This window comes from Xenopus tropicalis, chromosome 5 (genome assembly GCF_000004195.4).
Source record: "Xenopus tropicalis strain Nigerian chromosome 5, UCB_Xtro_10.0, whole genome shotgun sequence".
Lineage (NCBI taxonomy): Eukaryota > Metazoa > Chordata > Amphibia > Anura > Pipidae > Xenopus > Xenopus tropicalis.
The window spans coordinates 97,024,995-97,040,628 of NC_030681.2; the positions used below are offsets into that span (position 1 = coordinate 97,024,995).

At 39.4% G+C, this 15,634-nt stretch overlaps 1 protein-coding gene across 2 annotated transcripts in view; it reads right to left on the reverse strand.

The window, feature by feature from the left end:
- Nucleotides 1-938: 938 nt before the first annotated feature.
- Nucleotides 939-15,634, reverse strand: part of mcph1 (microcephalin 1) — a 143,484-nt gene continuing 128,788 nt past the window's right edge. For both annotated transcript variants that reach the window (XR_001924513.2, XM_018093729.2), the window contains 2 exons: nucleotides 4,136-4,373; nucleotides 939-1,199 (listed from right to left, as the gene is read on the reverse strand). Coding sequence is in view for 1 of the 2 variants with exons in the window: in XM_018093729.2 (XP_017949218.2) it covers nucleotides 1,144-1,199; nucleotides 4,136-4,373 (294 nt within the window). In the remaining variant the exon portion in view is untranslated. The remainder of the gene's footprint in view (nucleotides 1,200-4,135; nucleotides 4,374-15,634) is intronic.

The following is a 15,634-nucleotide window of genomic DNA, read 5'->3' on the forward strand; positions in this document are numbered from 1 at the left end:
CTGAGGCTCATTTGCTGCCTTGACTCTGTTAGTTCCTCTGCTATTTTGTAATACACCAGTGGTCTTTCTAGACTAGATTAGCCTAGACCCCACATGGAGATTAATTTATGGTAATATAATAAAGATAGTGCTTGCAAATATTTGAAATGCTGCTTGTGAGGAGGGGAGTAATGTATGGCACTACTAGAATCCAAACTAGGGACTTCATAGTTTTTTGATGGACTTCCAGAACCACTGGACTAGGAAGGCAATGTTTAGCTTAGGCTTACTATCTGCCTTCCTTGTGTGGTCAGATGAATCTTGGCAGCCACATGGTACAATTAGGACAAACTAAAAGTCTGACCTCCTTCCTCCTGGATTTGTTTGAGCATTGTGGCTTGGACCCTAGTTTTTCCTGAGTTTCCTGAACTTGTGTATCAGTCCTGACTGATGTACTAACTTCTGTATCTCACCTTGGCCTGTCCTGGACCCACTTGAGCTTGGCATGCCATGATATCAATCCAATTTCTCTAGATTACACTTTACCAGGTACATCCAGGTACATTATTATGCACATGGCTTTCTTTTCCAATCTGTCTTCTGATTTTTCTGGTTTGTCCTATCCATCTTGCAGCTTACCTGCTACATTTTTTTTCTAGCCTGTTCCCTAGTCCCCTTCTGCTCCTTACCCAGAAGACTTGTCTGAAGGACTCATGATATCAATACCCAGTTTTCAGTGAATCCTGAAAAAGGCCAGTCCTAGAATTGCTATTGCCCACATTAAATAAAAGTACATTTCAATACAATAATACATTGGCTTAGCTGTAGTAATTGTGGGACATTAACTAAATGAATACATGCACATTACAGCATTATAAATGGCCTCAATAAATAAATTTAGTCTTTATCTACATGTAAATGGCATAAAAGGTGAACAAAAGAAAGACAATTTAAAAAGCCCCATGTTGAATGCATTTTATTAACAAATCATATTGTCACCCAACAGATTTTTATACATCTATAAAATAGGATAAATACTAAAAGTATTAAAAACACATTTCATTTTTCTTAAATAGCAATGTTTTCATATCACCATTCCTTCACAGCTTTATTTTGATAGTTGAATTGATTACATGGAAATACCTTTTCCTTGTCTAACAAATCTCAGTGATTCAAGAGGTAATTTTCTAAAGGATGCAGCTTGTGCTGTGTGACAGAATCTAAAAGATAGAAAATACATAATGTGTAAGTCACGGGATGAAGGAATTAGGTGCCTGTGCTAAAAAAAAGTGCTATAAAACATAAAAAATGAACATTTAGAAATGTTTTGTTTTAATATTTTTTAATATTATTATGCAGATCCAGTTTGTTCCTCAGTCAAGCTTGGGCTCAAGCTACTCCAGCCAACCTGCTGCTTTTGTCATGTGTGGCCTGAGAGTGGTGTGGAGAGACTTAGGGGCATTGGAATGCTCTGAGCGTATTTTTGCCGAATTTTTTGTCGCCTGCACAACTTTTTCGTACGTTTGCGCAAAAAAATCGGAAAGGATTTCCCGCTGTTTACAATTGTTCGGTATGAAAATTTTGTGACTTTCGGATTGCCAATATGATATTATCGTGACTAATACGATTTTTTCGTAAGCATTTTCGTGATATTTGCGATCTTCAGAAATTTTTGTATCCAATCCAAATTTATCCCATTCGGGCTTCAAACTCGTGATTTCATGAATCTGCCCCATAGAGTAGAGATCTAAATATTCAAAATCACAGGAAAATTGAAGCACGGTTTTTAGCTGAAATTCTTGTGCTACGATCCTGCACTTTATTATTTTCTTTCCCCTAAATCCGGTTTTATTGTAATCAGAGACCTCCCAGCATCCTCCACTGCACACACCCTAGGTTCTTGCATCAGCACATCCTCCAATCTTACGCTGGAATGTGGCTAGAGCCCAGTGCCGCCCCAGGCCTTGCCACAAATCTGGCCCGCAATGTGATTTTCAACCTGCAATGTATTTGTTATACAGAGTAGGCACTGTAAAAGCAAAAAAAGAATCCATTGTGCTAACATATATGGCTACCTTTTGTAACTGGACCACTGTGCCACTGATCCCCCCAGTTTATCCATGAGCGTTTATTTTAATACTTTAACCCAAGAGTTCATATCAATACAATTTTCTCTGTTTTTTTTGTTTCCTTCTGTTTACATTCCAAAACATTTTGCATAGACTGTGTCCTCATGTTCCTCGTCCTCAGTATCCCTCCATGCTAATCACTCTGCTAAAGTTGCTAATGGTCTCTGTATTCAAGTTCAGTACTCCAGCTTCACTGTGGATTTTGATGTTGCTGGTCACTCTTAAATGCTTTTCATTCTCTGAAATCATCACCCTTATCATATTGACCTCGCCAGTCCAACGTTATTTCCTGTGCCAAGTTCCCATTCATTTTCATACAAGTTCTGCAGATGCATTATGGTATGCAATCCTTAGAATTTCCTTAAACATCCACAGTGACCTTATATGACCACTAGGATTCTTTATTACATTTAACTGCAGAAGTTTGCTCTTCTAACACTCCCCATAATGACTATTCCGAGAAGTTCATTCACTCCAAGTAGCATTGCTCTTTAAGTTATGATATAGTGACAAGTTTTCTGACAACAAATTAGAAGTCTTTTTACCTTGAATGTGTATCAGTATGAGCATTAAATTGCGAATGACTGAAACCATTTTCTCAGCAACATTTGTGAACTAAAGAGGAGGAAAGGAGACAGCTGCTCTAAGATCAAGAAATTGTAGAGAATGTGCTGGTCTATCATCTAAATGCCCAAACCCGGGCCAAAGAGATCCTTAGGGATTCATGGCAAATAAGGGTCCTGTGATTTAGAACAACAATGAAGGCTTCATACTGATTGCAGAATATCCTTTTGATTGACATCTCCTTCAATATGGAATTTTATTGTCTTAGGAGGCTCAGATCAGGACGCTCATATCACAAAACAGATTATGGGAGCAGCCAAATATAATTCTCACTGTCTAACATAATCAGCAGCCATACCGATTTACCAGCACATCAATACCAAACAGATCTGGATGCCGCACTGGCTTATTTTGCCACACAGATAGCTGACCATATTGACAAATTTTATCTGCCAGTGACTACAAACATTAAAACCAGTGCTCTATATCTAACTATTTGTTCAGACCCTCTCCTATTTCTTTTGAACCCCCTACCAGGTTGTTGGGTCAGTGACTTTAGCAGGACCATAACTTGCCCCAAGGGCCTCTTCCTAGGATAGTCTCCTTTGGATGCTTGCATAGAAAAAAACATCCCCAGAGCCAGCCAGCTTTAAATAGTTACATAATAAAACAGAATAGAATTGTTTTTAGAACAACCCTTTAAAGAAAATGAAACCCATCCAGCAACCCTATGCGCCCTCTTTTTGTACCTGCAATAAAAACGCAGAGTTACCCAATGGGGATCACCATCTCACTCCGCTTGGCATCCTCTTCTGTCAGATCCCAAATACTGAGCAGGCAGGAGCAAACACTGACAGAACAGTATCCAAAGTGCCACAAGATGATGCTGTCAACCACACATGCAACTATTCTTGCATAGATGAGCCAGCACAAACAGGACCTAAGTTGGTACCTCAGTTTACTAACCGAGGTCCTGTTTGTGCCGGCATGTGTGCCACATGCAACTTTGCATTTTTATATTGGTTACAAAGATAGGGACACTTTTGACAGTTATGGGTGGTGGAGTGGTGTGTGAGGCTGATGGAGGGGGCCTGAGGTTGAGAGGAGGTTTTATTTTTCCTTTAAAGTCAATAGGTGACAGAAGTAAATTGTTATAAATGTAATGTTACCTTTACCATGTTCTGCTTATTTATTTTACAAAAATAAAGTAAAAAGCTTCAGGTAAATGTGTGTTACTGTGTTAGCTATTTAGAAAGTTCCAGGGTAACACTTTAAAAAAAACCATAACAAAAGCTATTTAAAAGTGAAGCAGCCACATTTTGTTGGCACAAATTTTCTAAACTTGCTTATTTAAAGGACAAAAGAACTTCTGAGTAAAGGGGATACTTTTATGCAAGTAACTTTAAAGCAAACGTACTTTGTGGCTTGCATCTTTTATTTATGGCACCCTGCACATTACTTACCAAGTAACCACTTTTCAGAGACGTACAGAACATCAGGAGCCCTTTTCCCATTGAATTCCCCAATGCAGACCTTGGCTTGCCGTATTGCTTTGCACACTTTGCCTCCGCACAGCTGCACTACTTCAGAGAGCTTGTCACAAGGTGGCTGGCTGCCGGGGGAGATGAACACTGCAGGGAGGCTGGAGAGCAAGTCCTGCTGGTATTCTCCTGCTGATAGGTGGCGTTGTAATCTGCAAATCTGTTTGTAAGGAAAATAAATCTTTTAACAGATGGTTCTATCTAGTCTGCTAGGTCAGGAGGAAGTTGGATTCTTTCATGTCCTGTCATATAAATATAAGAGATTTCCCGTTTCAGTCATTAAGAGCTGTGATGGTACCATAACAAAAATGAAATTACACATCTTGCCAGCATTTCAGCTTCAGCAGATACTGTGCAATAAGTCAGCTGGGGAACTAAAGATCAGTTTTGTCAAATGAAAACTTAATCTCATAAGTACACAAGGTGATATCAAAAGAGTAACAGTGGAACTTATGGAAAGTATTGGGACTATGTTACCAACTGCAATTAGTGTTTGTAAACAAGCCACCACTGTTGTGTGCCCAGTGTAGTATATATATAGTCAAAAATAACAAAATTGGTAAATTCAAATAGTGAGGTTTATTAGTCCTATGTTTCAGTTCCCTACTGGAACCTTGATGAAGGTATCGCTAAGGCCCCTGGGTATCGCTAAGAATTGAAGGAGTGCTTCCTAATCTGTACTTTTCCTGGTGTGCATCAGCATTTTTTACATATTTACATTGTTTATCTGATTTGCACCAAGGTTGTTATCCCTATAAGTGTGTGCCTCTCTCCCCCCCTCTCCCATCAAATGAGCTTTATTGGCAGGACCAAATACATTTAGCATTGCCAAAGCAGGTATAGGGTGTAATGGGTGGGGTTAGGGGGTCAGTGTATGGGAATGGGGGGGTTTAAGGGGTGGGGATATGGGGACAGGGGAAAGTTCGTTTTCTCTCTCTCTCTCTCTCTCTCTATTATATATAAAATATTTTTTATTAGCTAGACTGTGACACCAATACATTGAGTGTAAACGAATGGAAATCGGCACACATCTATAACTGTGCCTATCTCTAGAGAATGACCATGCTACCACTAGAGAGTTTGACATTCGTATAGCACACTTCAAAAGTAACTCTCCTCATGGTTGCTCAATAGCAGTCTATTAAGGCCTGGGATTGTTAGATAATACAGGCTAATTTCATCACTGAGGATAACTGTTTATTTTATCAGAGTCAGAAACGGTTGGACTAAGACAAGCTGGATGCAACTATATGTGCCAAGTACATGGAATCATACATGCCAGAGTTTTTATTTCATTGTATTATGTATGACAGTGTTTTGGGAACTGCCATTCATTACTATGAAGCAAGAACTCCTTACTTACAGTATGAACTCCAGATGTAAATCAGTCACCACACCACTTTATATTCGATCACACTCAAGCAGCCTTTATAGACAAGTAGGTTTATACAAGTGGGTTATCTTTGCTCTGGTAAGCTTCAATCTCCCTGTTTAGCTCAAAAATATACCCCTATATGTTATAAAAGACACTAAGCTTGCCCAGTAGCAGTAACCCTTAGCTGCCAATACGTTGTTTGCTTTTAAACAGGTGACCAGTAAATTCTACCTGATTGGTTGCTTTGGGTTACTGCTCCTGGGCAAACTTAGTGACTTTTATTACATAACCCCTATAGATTTCTCTTGTTTAAAACAAAAGGGGAAAGGTTTGTTCAGCATAAACCCTATACACTTAACACAAATTGAAATAATTGAAATCAATCTTTTTTGACCATAGTACCATACATCAAACTTTTACAAATAATGACAAGCATCTGATACTTTATATAAATCAATGTATGTGCACTCTGCAATAAACAGGTTGGAGGTATTTTTTTACACCAGCAAATCATTTTGCGTGCATTTCTTTTTCTCTTTTTGTGCTAGTTGGTAAGATGATGTCGGCCAGGTACGCTTATATTGTAGGCATAATTAATTGTATAGACTTTCTGAGCACCTTGGAGAAGAATAGAAAGTCTGAATGCTATGACTTTAGTTTTATAATATAGAAATCTAAATCAGAATTTTTACCCTCCACTCACATGCTGGTAATTGGAATAATGTAAATTGTGGCATTTTTGAACTATAAATCAGTGATTACTGAAGATATGATTAAGAGGCATGCTAAAACCTTCGAAAACTTGCCAGCATAAGAATGCGCATTGAGGCTTACATGAATAATGTTTGGTTTGGACTTGTAGCCCTAATAACTTTGTCACCGCGGGCCAAATAAGTGAACTGTACTAATAGTGCAATTAATCAAATCTAAATGAAATGATCTACCTCAGTTTACTTAGCAGGGTAGCTAATCCATTAAGTATAGGGAGGTGAATACTGCAATATGAAAGACATACATATTTAGACCAATTCTATGGTTTCTTTCACAATGTAAATTTGCTGCCATTTCTTAAAGGAGAAGGAAAATTAAAAATTTACTGGGGGTTGCCAAATGTTAGGCACCCCCAAATAATTACAATCACTTAGCTGATACCCCGGTCCAGTGCTCCTGTTAGCAGAAAACTGCACCTCCCCTGGATATTTCTGGAGAAGCACCACAGAGCCATCTTGTGTATTGACACCAGGCGCGCATGTGCAGTACAGTGAAAAGCTGAACCTACATTTCATGTACCTGCCCCCCGGCAACCAAACGAAGGAAGAAGTGGAAAAAGAAGATCTCACTATAGTGCTCACTAGAGGAACCCTGGGTCAGAAGCACCGGCCCAGGGTATCAGGTAAGTGAATATAATCCCTGGGGGTGCCTAACATTTATGATTTTCCTTCTCCTGTAAATACCACTGCTCTGTGCAGTAAAGAAAAAACATTTTGACTCTATCCATACTGAAAATCAGCCACCACATCGGCTTATATCTGATCCCACACAAGCAGCCTTTAAAGACTGCTTTTCATTTTACTGTATCAGAATACAACAGAGCCCTTTAGGGAAGTTCCTTATAAAGGTGCGGTACGCTCTTTACTTTTGCAATCAAATGTGTTATTTCTATTGATTATTAAACCCATAGTTATCCAAGATAGAAAGTTAAATTAATTTAAAAAATATAAAATATGACCTCTCAAAATGAGGGTATTTCTACGTTGTTCCATTATAACAGTGCTTTTCTTTTTTTAGTGACCTTAAATATATGAGCATCTGGCTATACATGGCCTTTGTTATTTGGAATCTACCTTTAGATTCAGTAATCTGAAGACTGGAGCAGCAGTTCCGCAGCCTCACTTGCATGTTTGGTGGGGACACCTTCCCTTTCATTATTCTTCAGAGAACAATGGTTACATATCTGCACATTAAAATGGCTTCTGTCCAAGACACTACTAGAATGGTGTTTCCAAAAAGATTATTTTGTATTTCTAAGATAAAATATTGTATTATGAGTTTTTCCTGTGTAATCAAAAGCTATGGAAGGCTGTACAACCACAGATGTTTTAACTTGTGTTTGCCGACTTTTTTTGTTTTTAATAAATTCTACTGGAAGTGATGCAAGTGTTAATTCATTTCATTCTGCCTGTAGGCTTGTACCTATAAAAGACGGTGAATGCTAAACACAGCCAAAGAGAAACATTATTTTTGCATGTTGGTATCCATTGCAGTGGCTACAGACCAAAAGATATGCATTTAATTAACACTTACTGAGGTGGAATTTATAAAAAATACACCACAAGGCAAACATAAAGCACCCACAGATATGTGCCATAGTTGTGATATAGTTGTGCTTTGGCTGTGTTGCTGGGAGTAGAGACATACAGGGCAATACTTAGTCAGACTGGGGTTAGATACATACAGGACAGGACATAGGCTGGGAGGAGAGACATACAGGGTAGGACTTAGGCTGGAAGTAGAGACATCCATACAGGGCAGGACTTAGGCTGGAAGTAGAGACATCCATACAGGGCAGGACTTAGGCTGGAAGTAGAGACATACATACAGGGCAGGACTTAGGCTGGACGTAGAGACATACATACAGGGCAGGACTTAGGCTGGACGTAGAGACATACATACAGGGCAGGACTTAGGCTGGACGTAGAGACATACATACAGGGCAGGACTTAGGCTGGAAGTAGAGACATACATACAGGGCAGGACTTAGGCTGGACGTAGAGACATACATACAGGGCAGGACTTAGGCTGGACGTAGAGACATACATACAGGGCAGGACTTAGGCTGGACGTAGAGACATACATACAGGGCAGGACTTAGGCTGGAAGTAGAGACATACATACAGGGCAGGACTTAGGCTGGACGTAGAGACATACATACAGGGCAGGACTTAGGCTGGAAGTAGAGACATACATTCAGGGCAGGACTTAGGCTGGAAGTAGAGACATACATACAGGGCAGGACTGGGCTGGGAGCAGGGAGACACGGGAGTGACTGGGGCTGCTATTGAGTTCTGCTGGTTTCTCACTGACATCCCCAGATTATGGTATCAAATCCTGAACAGGAAAGCAAGATAGGAGCAGCATACACAAAACTGCAAACAGAGGCTTGTCATCATGAATCATTATTTTATTTGTTCACACTTTGTGGCCTAAGAAATCGGTAAAGCACCATTTAAAGGGCAAAGACAGACGGGGTGATTAATTGCCGCAATTTTTAAAAAATCCACTTGCCGCAAATAGAAACCCAGTCACTGCGCTACCTTCATGCAAAAACATACAAGTTGCCTCATGCGAAATCTACTGTGTGTTACTGTTACTTTAGCAGTGGCGATTAGTTGTTATGACTGGATTTTTAAAAATTGTGGTGACTTATTTCCCCGTCTGTCTTTGCCCTTAATGCTAACTTGCATGTGTGACTCCTATCTTGCTTTCCTGTTCTGCATTTGATACACTACAAATTTGTGCAGGAACTACTCAATATACACATCACCAGGTAATGCTAATGAGAAAGACCCACGACTCTCCTGACTCTCTCCAGGAGGGGTGAGGGGAAGGGACGGTGCAGGGAATTTTATTTTTTTTTGGAAACTGGATCTGAGGTTTACTTTAACCATCCTAACTTCAATTTTTTAACATAATTATATTCTGCTAAGTGAAAAACCAATGTTATGTCCCCTTTAATGTTCTGTTTCAGGTCATCATTCTTGAATATGCACTTTTACCCACAGGCCCAGGAAGCGAAAGACTTATTTGCTTTGTCTTCTTCTCACTTTGTAGTAGCCTTGCTCTCAAGCAGTGTGGGGGTAGAATTCTTTACTTTAGAAAGAAAAACCTAAAATAAATCTAGGGTTAGTTAATTATTCATATGAAAAGAATAACAGCGAGGTGATGGTTTATAAAATGTTTGAAGGCTACGTTTATAGTTTGACATAAGTTCATTTCCAAGTTTAAAAATGGCCAGTTAGATGCTTTAAAGAATTACATTTTTCTTTCTCAGATAAAGAAAATGTCCACAGCAATGGCACACACAAAAACTCAGTCTTTAAATAACAGAAAGCCTCTGGAACCTGAGAACAGTATTGTAGGGATTATGAAAATAAAACGAGTTCCTTAATGGGTTACACATGAACCAGTCTTACAGTGAAAATCAGTTAATATGGAGGCTCTGTGTCTGAAGAAAGCAAATATATTATGTACCATTATACCTGTATTTGTGTACTACCTACATGTTAAAGTGGTGGCTCAATTTCAAGTTTTATGCTGTGCCCAAATAAACCTTTCATATACTTTTGGGTTTATTAAAATCGGTATGGTATGTTAAAACGTTTCTCAGCAGACATAAGGTATGGTGATCCAAATTATGGAAAAACCCCTCAACCAAAAAACCCAGGTGAGGAAGCAATTCGTTCAGCTAAACAGCATTCAATTAACAAGTGACATCATCCCAGAGAGACACACACCACAAAACATGCAGGCGTGTGACATCATCAATGTTTTGACATCATTAATGTGAGACATCCATCATAAATAGTAAGAAAAAGCAATGTATAAAAATTGACAAACAGGTTAATAAAAAAAAATTGTAATTCAGATGTACACTATAGAGCTAAGCAGTTAAACCAAACATGCTAGAGGCAGCTGAATACAATATAAATTTATCACATGTACAAATCTATAGCTTTAATTTCTTTGCTTAGATAACAAAAAAACACCTATTATGCAATGTAAAAGTCCATTATTATATTTTAACACATATGTAAAATTGTTGTCACCATTGTGACCCCAGTCAAAGGTAGTGTGTGCCCAAAGGAGAAATATGTGAGCAACCCGTCAGTATGCTGGGGCACAGTCGCTGCTTGCCGGCTCTTCTCCTTCAGGCACGTGCTACCTGTGACAAATCTTTTCTGAAAACAAAGAATAAGGTTGTTTTTGAAGCTTTGTATTTCCATAGAGGCACCATTAGTGCAAAGTTTGGCTACATTTCTTTTTAACAGTATCTAATAATGAATGCCTGGACTAGCATTATAGACAGCAATATGAAGAGCTGTAGCAAAGGAATGTGGCCTCTGCGCTTAGCACTGAACTGCTCCATTTAAAATGACTAGTAAATTTATTTTGCTTGAAAGGGATGACCGGGTAGAAGAAGGAATGTCTGTAATACATTTCTGGAACAAAAGGAAAGCGTGACTAGAGACAAATACACATTAAGCTGTGCAATGACAACATTTCCTTAAGGAACAGACCAACCAATAAAGGATTTTTTTTTTTTTTTGCAGTATTGCAAACATACTAAAGGGCTCATGCTCTTCCACAAGTGCAGTTGTGGCCCCCAACATTTTACCTGCAGCTAGTAACACTACATTTATTAGACACAATAAATTGTCTCCTTGTACTTCTGTATAGTTGTGCTTGGCGCTGCTAAGTTCATATCGAGTGGTGCTGCGCTCAAGGAGTGCAGGAGCAGCCACTACCTCCTCCTGACCAGGGGTCGCCAGGTGCAGTGCAACTGCATCAGATTCAGTGCCCCTTTGAACATGCAATGATGCTGGAATTCTGGGAGAAAAACACTGCATTGTAGGAAAAAAAACATGGCGATTGTGCTCTAAATTGCATATTGCTCAATGTGCCCTTAATATAGGGGGACTAAAGCCGAATTTGTAAGCAAGGTAAGACAACTGAATTAAGAGGGATAGGTAAGATTTAAGTCTCGGGGTATTTCAGTAACCAAGGGACTTGGTAAAGGGTTCCAATAGTATAAAAAAGACCAGCGACTCCGGGATTTCTTGTGAAAAATCAAAACATATATTCAAAGTAGCATAAACAGGCTGTTTATGCTACTTTGAATATATGTTTTGATTTTTCACAAGAAATCCTGGAGTTGCTGGTCTTTTTTATACTATATATATATATATATAAATGAAGAACAGAGTGCCACACACACGGACTTAAAAAAGAACAAAAAATCTTTATTTCTTTACTTCAGGGACAAACTGAAGAAGAACACATTTAGTGTTCGAAACATTGGATTAATAAAGATTTATTGTTCTTTTTTAAGTCCGTGTGTGTGTGGCACTCTGTTCTTCATTTACATAAACTTCTGGCGAGCACCTGGGGCAGTTCATTGTTTGTAGGGAGTGCTCCTTTTGTTTCTTTTACATATATGTGGAGAGAGAGAAAGAGAGAGATACAAGTCAAAAGATATAGCAGTCAAAATAACTTGAATATAAAGGAAAGAAAATATTCATTGCTCAGTGATGCTCCTTTCAGGACTTTATATATGCCCAAACAAAGCACCACACACAACAGGACTAAACAACAAGGGTTTATACAATTAAAAAAAAATATATGATCTAACTTTTCGGTCACAGGTAGAATGGAAATTTGCAAGACTCTTTTTTGACACATGCAACTTTTTGGAGGTGACCGCGTTTTTTTCTCATTTGCTGAAAAAGTGGAAATTTGCAGCGAATCCATGCCTGGTAGCAAAAATTTGCTTATCATTAAATTCTAAGGGCTCTGGCACACGGGGAGATTAGTTGCCCGCGGCAAAACTCCCTGTTCGCGGGCGACTAATCTTCCCGAGTTGCCTTCCCCCTGCCATCCCACCGGCGAACATGTAAGTCGCTGGCGGGATGGCAGACACGGCGGTGCGATTTTGCGCAAATCGCAGAAAAAGCCTCGCCGCGTCTGCCATCCCGCCGGCGACTTACATGTTCGCCGGTGGGATGGCAGGGGGAAGGCAACTCGGGGAGATTAGTCGCCCGCGAACAGGGAGTTTTGCCGCGGGCAACTAATCTCCCCCGTGTGCCAGAGCCCTAAGTGAGACAGCGTTCTTCAGTCTGAGCAGAGAGGAGTGTGATTCCAATGAAGACTAAGATTGGATACATGCAGGCTATTGCATGTATTGAAAATTATGATTTAATAGGTATCACTGAGACCTGGTGGGATGAAAAATGCGACTGGGCCGTGAATTTAAATGGGTATACACTATTTAGGAGGGACTGAGAGATTAAAAAGGGTGGAGGGGTTTGTCTTTATGTAAAGTCAGATTTAAAGCCATGTACTAAAGACATTACCAAAGAAAATGTTGAATCTCTTTGGGTAGAAATTTCAGTAGGGCTGAAGGTCACAAAGAAAATGATCATTGGTGTATGCTATAAACCACCCCGTATAGATGAGGGGGATGAGACCCAGCTACTGGTGCAAATGGAGGAGGCTTCACAACTGGGTCAAGTTGTTATTATGGGGGACTTTAATTATCCGGACATTGACTGGAGTTATGGGGTGGCTAAGTCAGAAAAAGCTAGTAGGTTTGTAAATATGCTAAATGACAACTTTTTATTTCAGGCGGTTCAAGAACCTACTAGGAATGACTCTATTTTGGACCTGGTAATATCTAATAATACTGAACTCATCTCTAACATTTGTGTGGGTGAGCATTTGGGGAACATTGATCACAACATGGTCTCCTTTGAGATAATGCTACAGAGACAGCGCTATAAGGGAGTAACTAAAACGCTCAATTTTAGATGTGCAGACTTTGCCAGTATAAGGGCATCTCTGCAATGTGTCAACTGGGAAAGGCTTTTCATGGGGTTAGACACAGAAGGAAAATGGAACATCTTTAAAACATTGCTTTGCGAGTATACACAACAGTATATCCCCCTTGTAAGCAAGGAGAGGCATCGCAAAGCAAAACCTTTATGGCTGAATAAAAGTGTTATTGTCGAGGTTGGTAAGAAAAAACGTGCTTTTAAAGCATTGAAGTTAGCTGGGACAGCAGAAACTTTCATCAGGTACAAGGAAGCAAATAAAGCATGCAAAAAAGCTATCAGGCCAGCTAAAATAGAGATGGAAAGGTATATTGCAGCTAGGAGAAGAAGAATCCAAAATTATTTTTTAATTATGTAAATAGTAAAAAAAAAAAATGAAGCAAGAAGGGGTGGGAACCTTATTATCACAGGGGGTAAGTTGGTTGATGAGAACGGGGAAAAAGCAGACATTTTGAACTCTTATTTTTCATCTGTCTATACATCTGAGGAGCCAGGTAATGAAGGCTTCCCTTTTAATATGCCCAGTTCTAGTAATTTAGCTACTGACGCATGGGCCACTCGGGAGGAAATTCAAAAGAGACTTGAAAAGTGGTAAATGGAACATTTTCTAATAGGACCAGTGTGGTTAGTGGAGTACCGCAGGGGTCAGTCCTTGGTCCTTTACTTTTTAATTTGTTTATTAATGACCTGGAGGTGGGCATAGACAGTACTGTTTCTATTTTTGCTGATGACACAAAATTGTGCAAAACTATAAGTTCCATGCAGGATACTGCCGCTTTGCAGAGCGATTTGACAAAATTGGGAAACTGGGCAGCAAACTGGAAAATGAGGTTCAATGTTGAAAAGTGCAAAGTTATGCATTTTGGTAGAAATAATATAAACGCAAACTATCTCCTGAATGGTAGTTTGTTGGGGGTATCCTTAATGGAGAAGGATCTAGGGGTTTTTGTAGATAACAAGTTGTCTAATTCCAGGCAGTGTCATTCTGTGGCTACTAAAGCAAATAAAGTGCTGTCTTGTATAAAAAAGGGCATTGACTCAAGGGATGAAAACATACTTTTGCCTCTTTATAGGTCCCTGGTAAGGCCTCACCTTGAGTATGCAGTGCAGTTTTGGGCTCCAGTCCTTAACAAGGATATTAATGAGCTGGAGAAAGTGCAGAGACGTGCAACTAAACTGGTAAAGGGGATGGAAGATTTAAACTATGAGGTGAGACTGTCGAGGTTGGGGTTGTTTTCTCTGGAAAAGAGGCGCTTGCGAGGGGACATGATTACTCTGTATAAGTACATTAGAGGGGATTATAGGCAGTTGGGGGATGTTCTTTTTTCCCATAAAAAAAATCAACGCACCAGAGGTCACCCCTATAGATTAGAGGAACGGAGCTTCCATTTGAAGCAGCGTAGGGGGTTTTTCACAGTGAGGGCAGTGAGGCTGTGAAATGCCCTTCCTAGTGATGTGGTAATGGCAGATTCTGTTAATGCCTTTAAGAGGGGCCTGGATGAGTTCTTGTACAATCAGAATATCCAAGGCTATTGTGATACTAATATCTACAGTTAGTATTAGTGGTTGTATATATAGTTTATGTATGTGAGTGTATAGATTGGTAAGTATAGGTTGTGGGTGCTGGGTTTACATGGATGGGTTGAACTTGATGGACTCTGGTCTTTTTTCAACCCTATGTAACTATGTAACTATGAATAGATAAGTTCGGACTTATTAAACAGGTGGGATTGCAGAGGAGTCTGGAAGAAAAAATATCTTGGCATTTTGTAATATGCTTGTGTATTTCTCACTAGTAACTATATTCATACAAGAACAGACACAAACATGCACAATATAGATTTAATTCATTATTCAAAGAACTGACAAGCAAAGGAAAAATGTTAGGGCCCAGTTGGAATGTGCATTTCAAAACAGGAAGAATGTAATCATATTGTTCCAGTAGAGATAAAAAAAAGACCTATAACAGACTACTTTGGTACTGTACCACAAGGTGTTTGTCCTCTTTGGAAGGATGGGGTAAAGGACGCAAATGGCTACAGTAAAAACTTCCTTTTCAATGAATAAAACTCTCATCAGCAAAGAGGTACCTGGCAGCGTGCAGATGAACAGTGCACTGACAAGAAAAACAATTCTCATTCCAGCAAAAACAAAAAACAGTGATGCCGATGAAAGGGAAAGTCTGGAAAACACACAAGGTCACACAGATAAAGATAGGCCGGGTCACGCACAGATAAAGATTGAGATAGTTTCCCAAGACACATTCTTTTCCTATCTACAAACTAATCTAGCACAACACAAATACTCCTTCTTGATTTATCTGGCTACACTGGGATCTCATTATCCAAACACATACACACTAAGAATCCAGCTGAAGATATGGCACAGAAAACAATTTTAATCAGTAGTAAAGACATCACACAGTGAATCTAGCGCGTG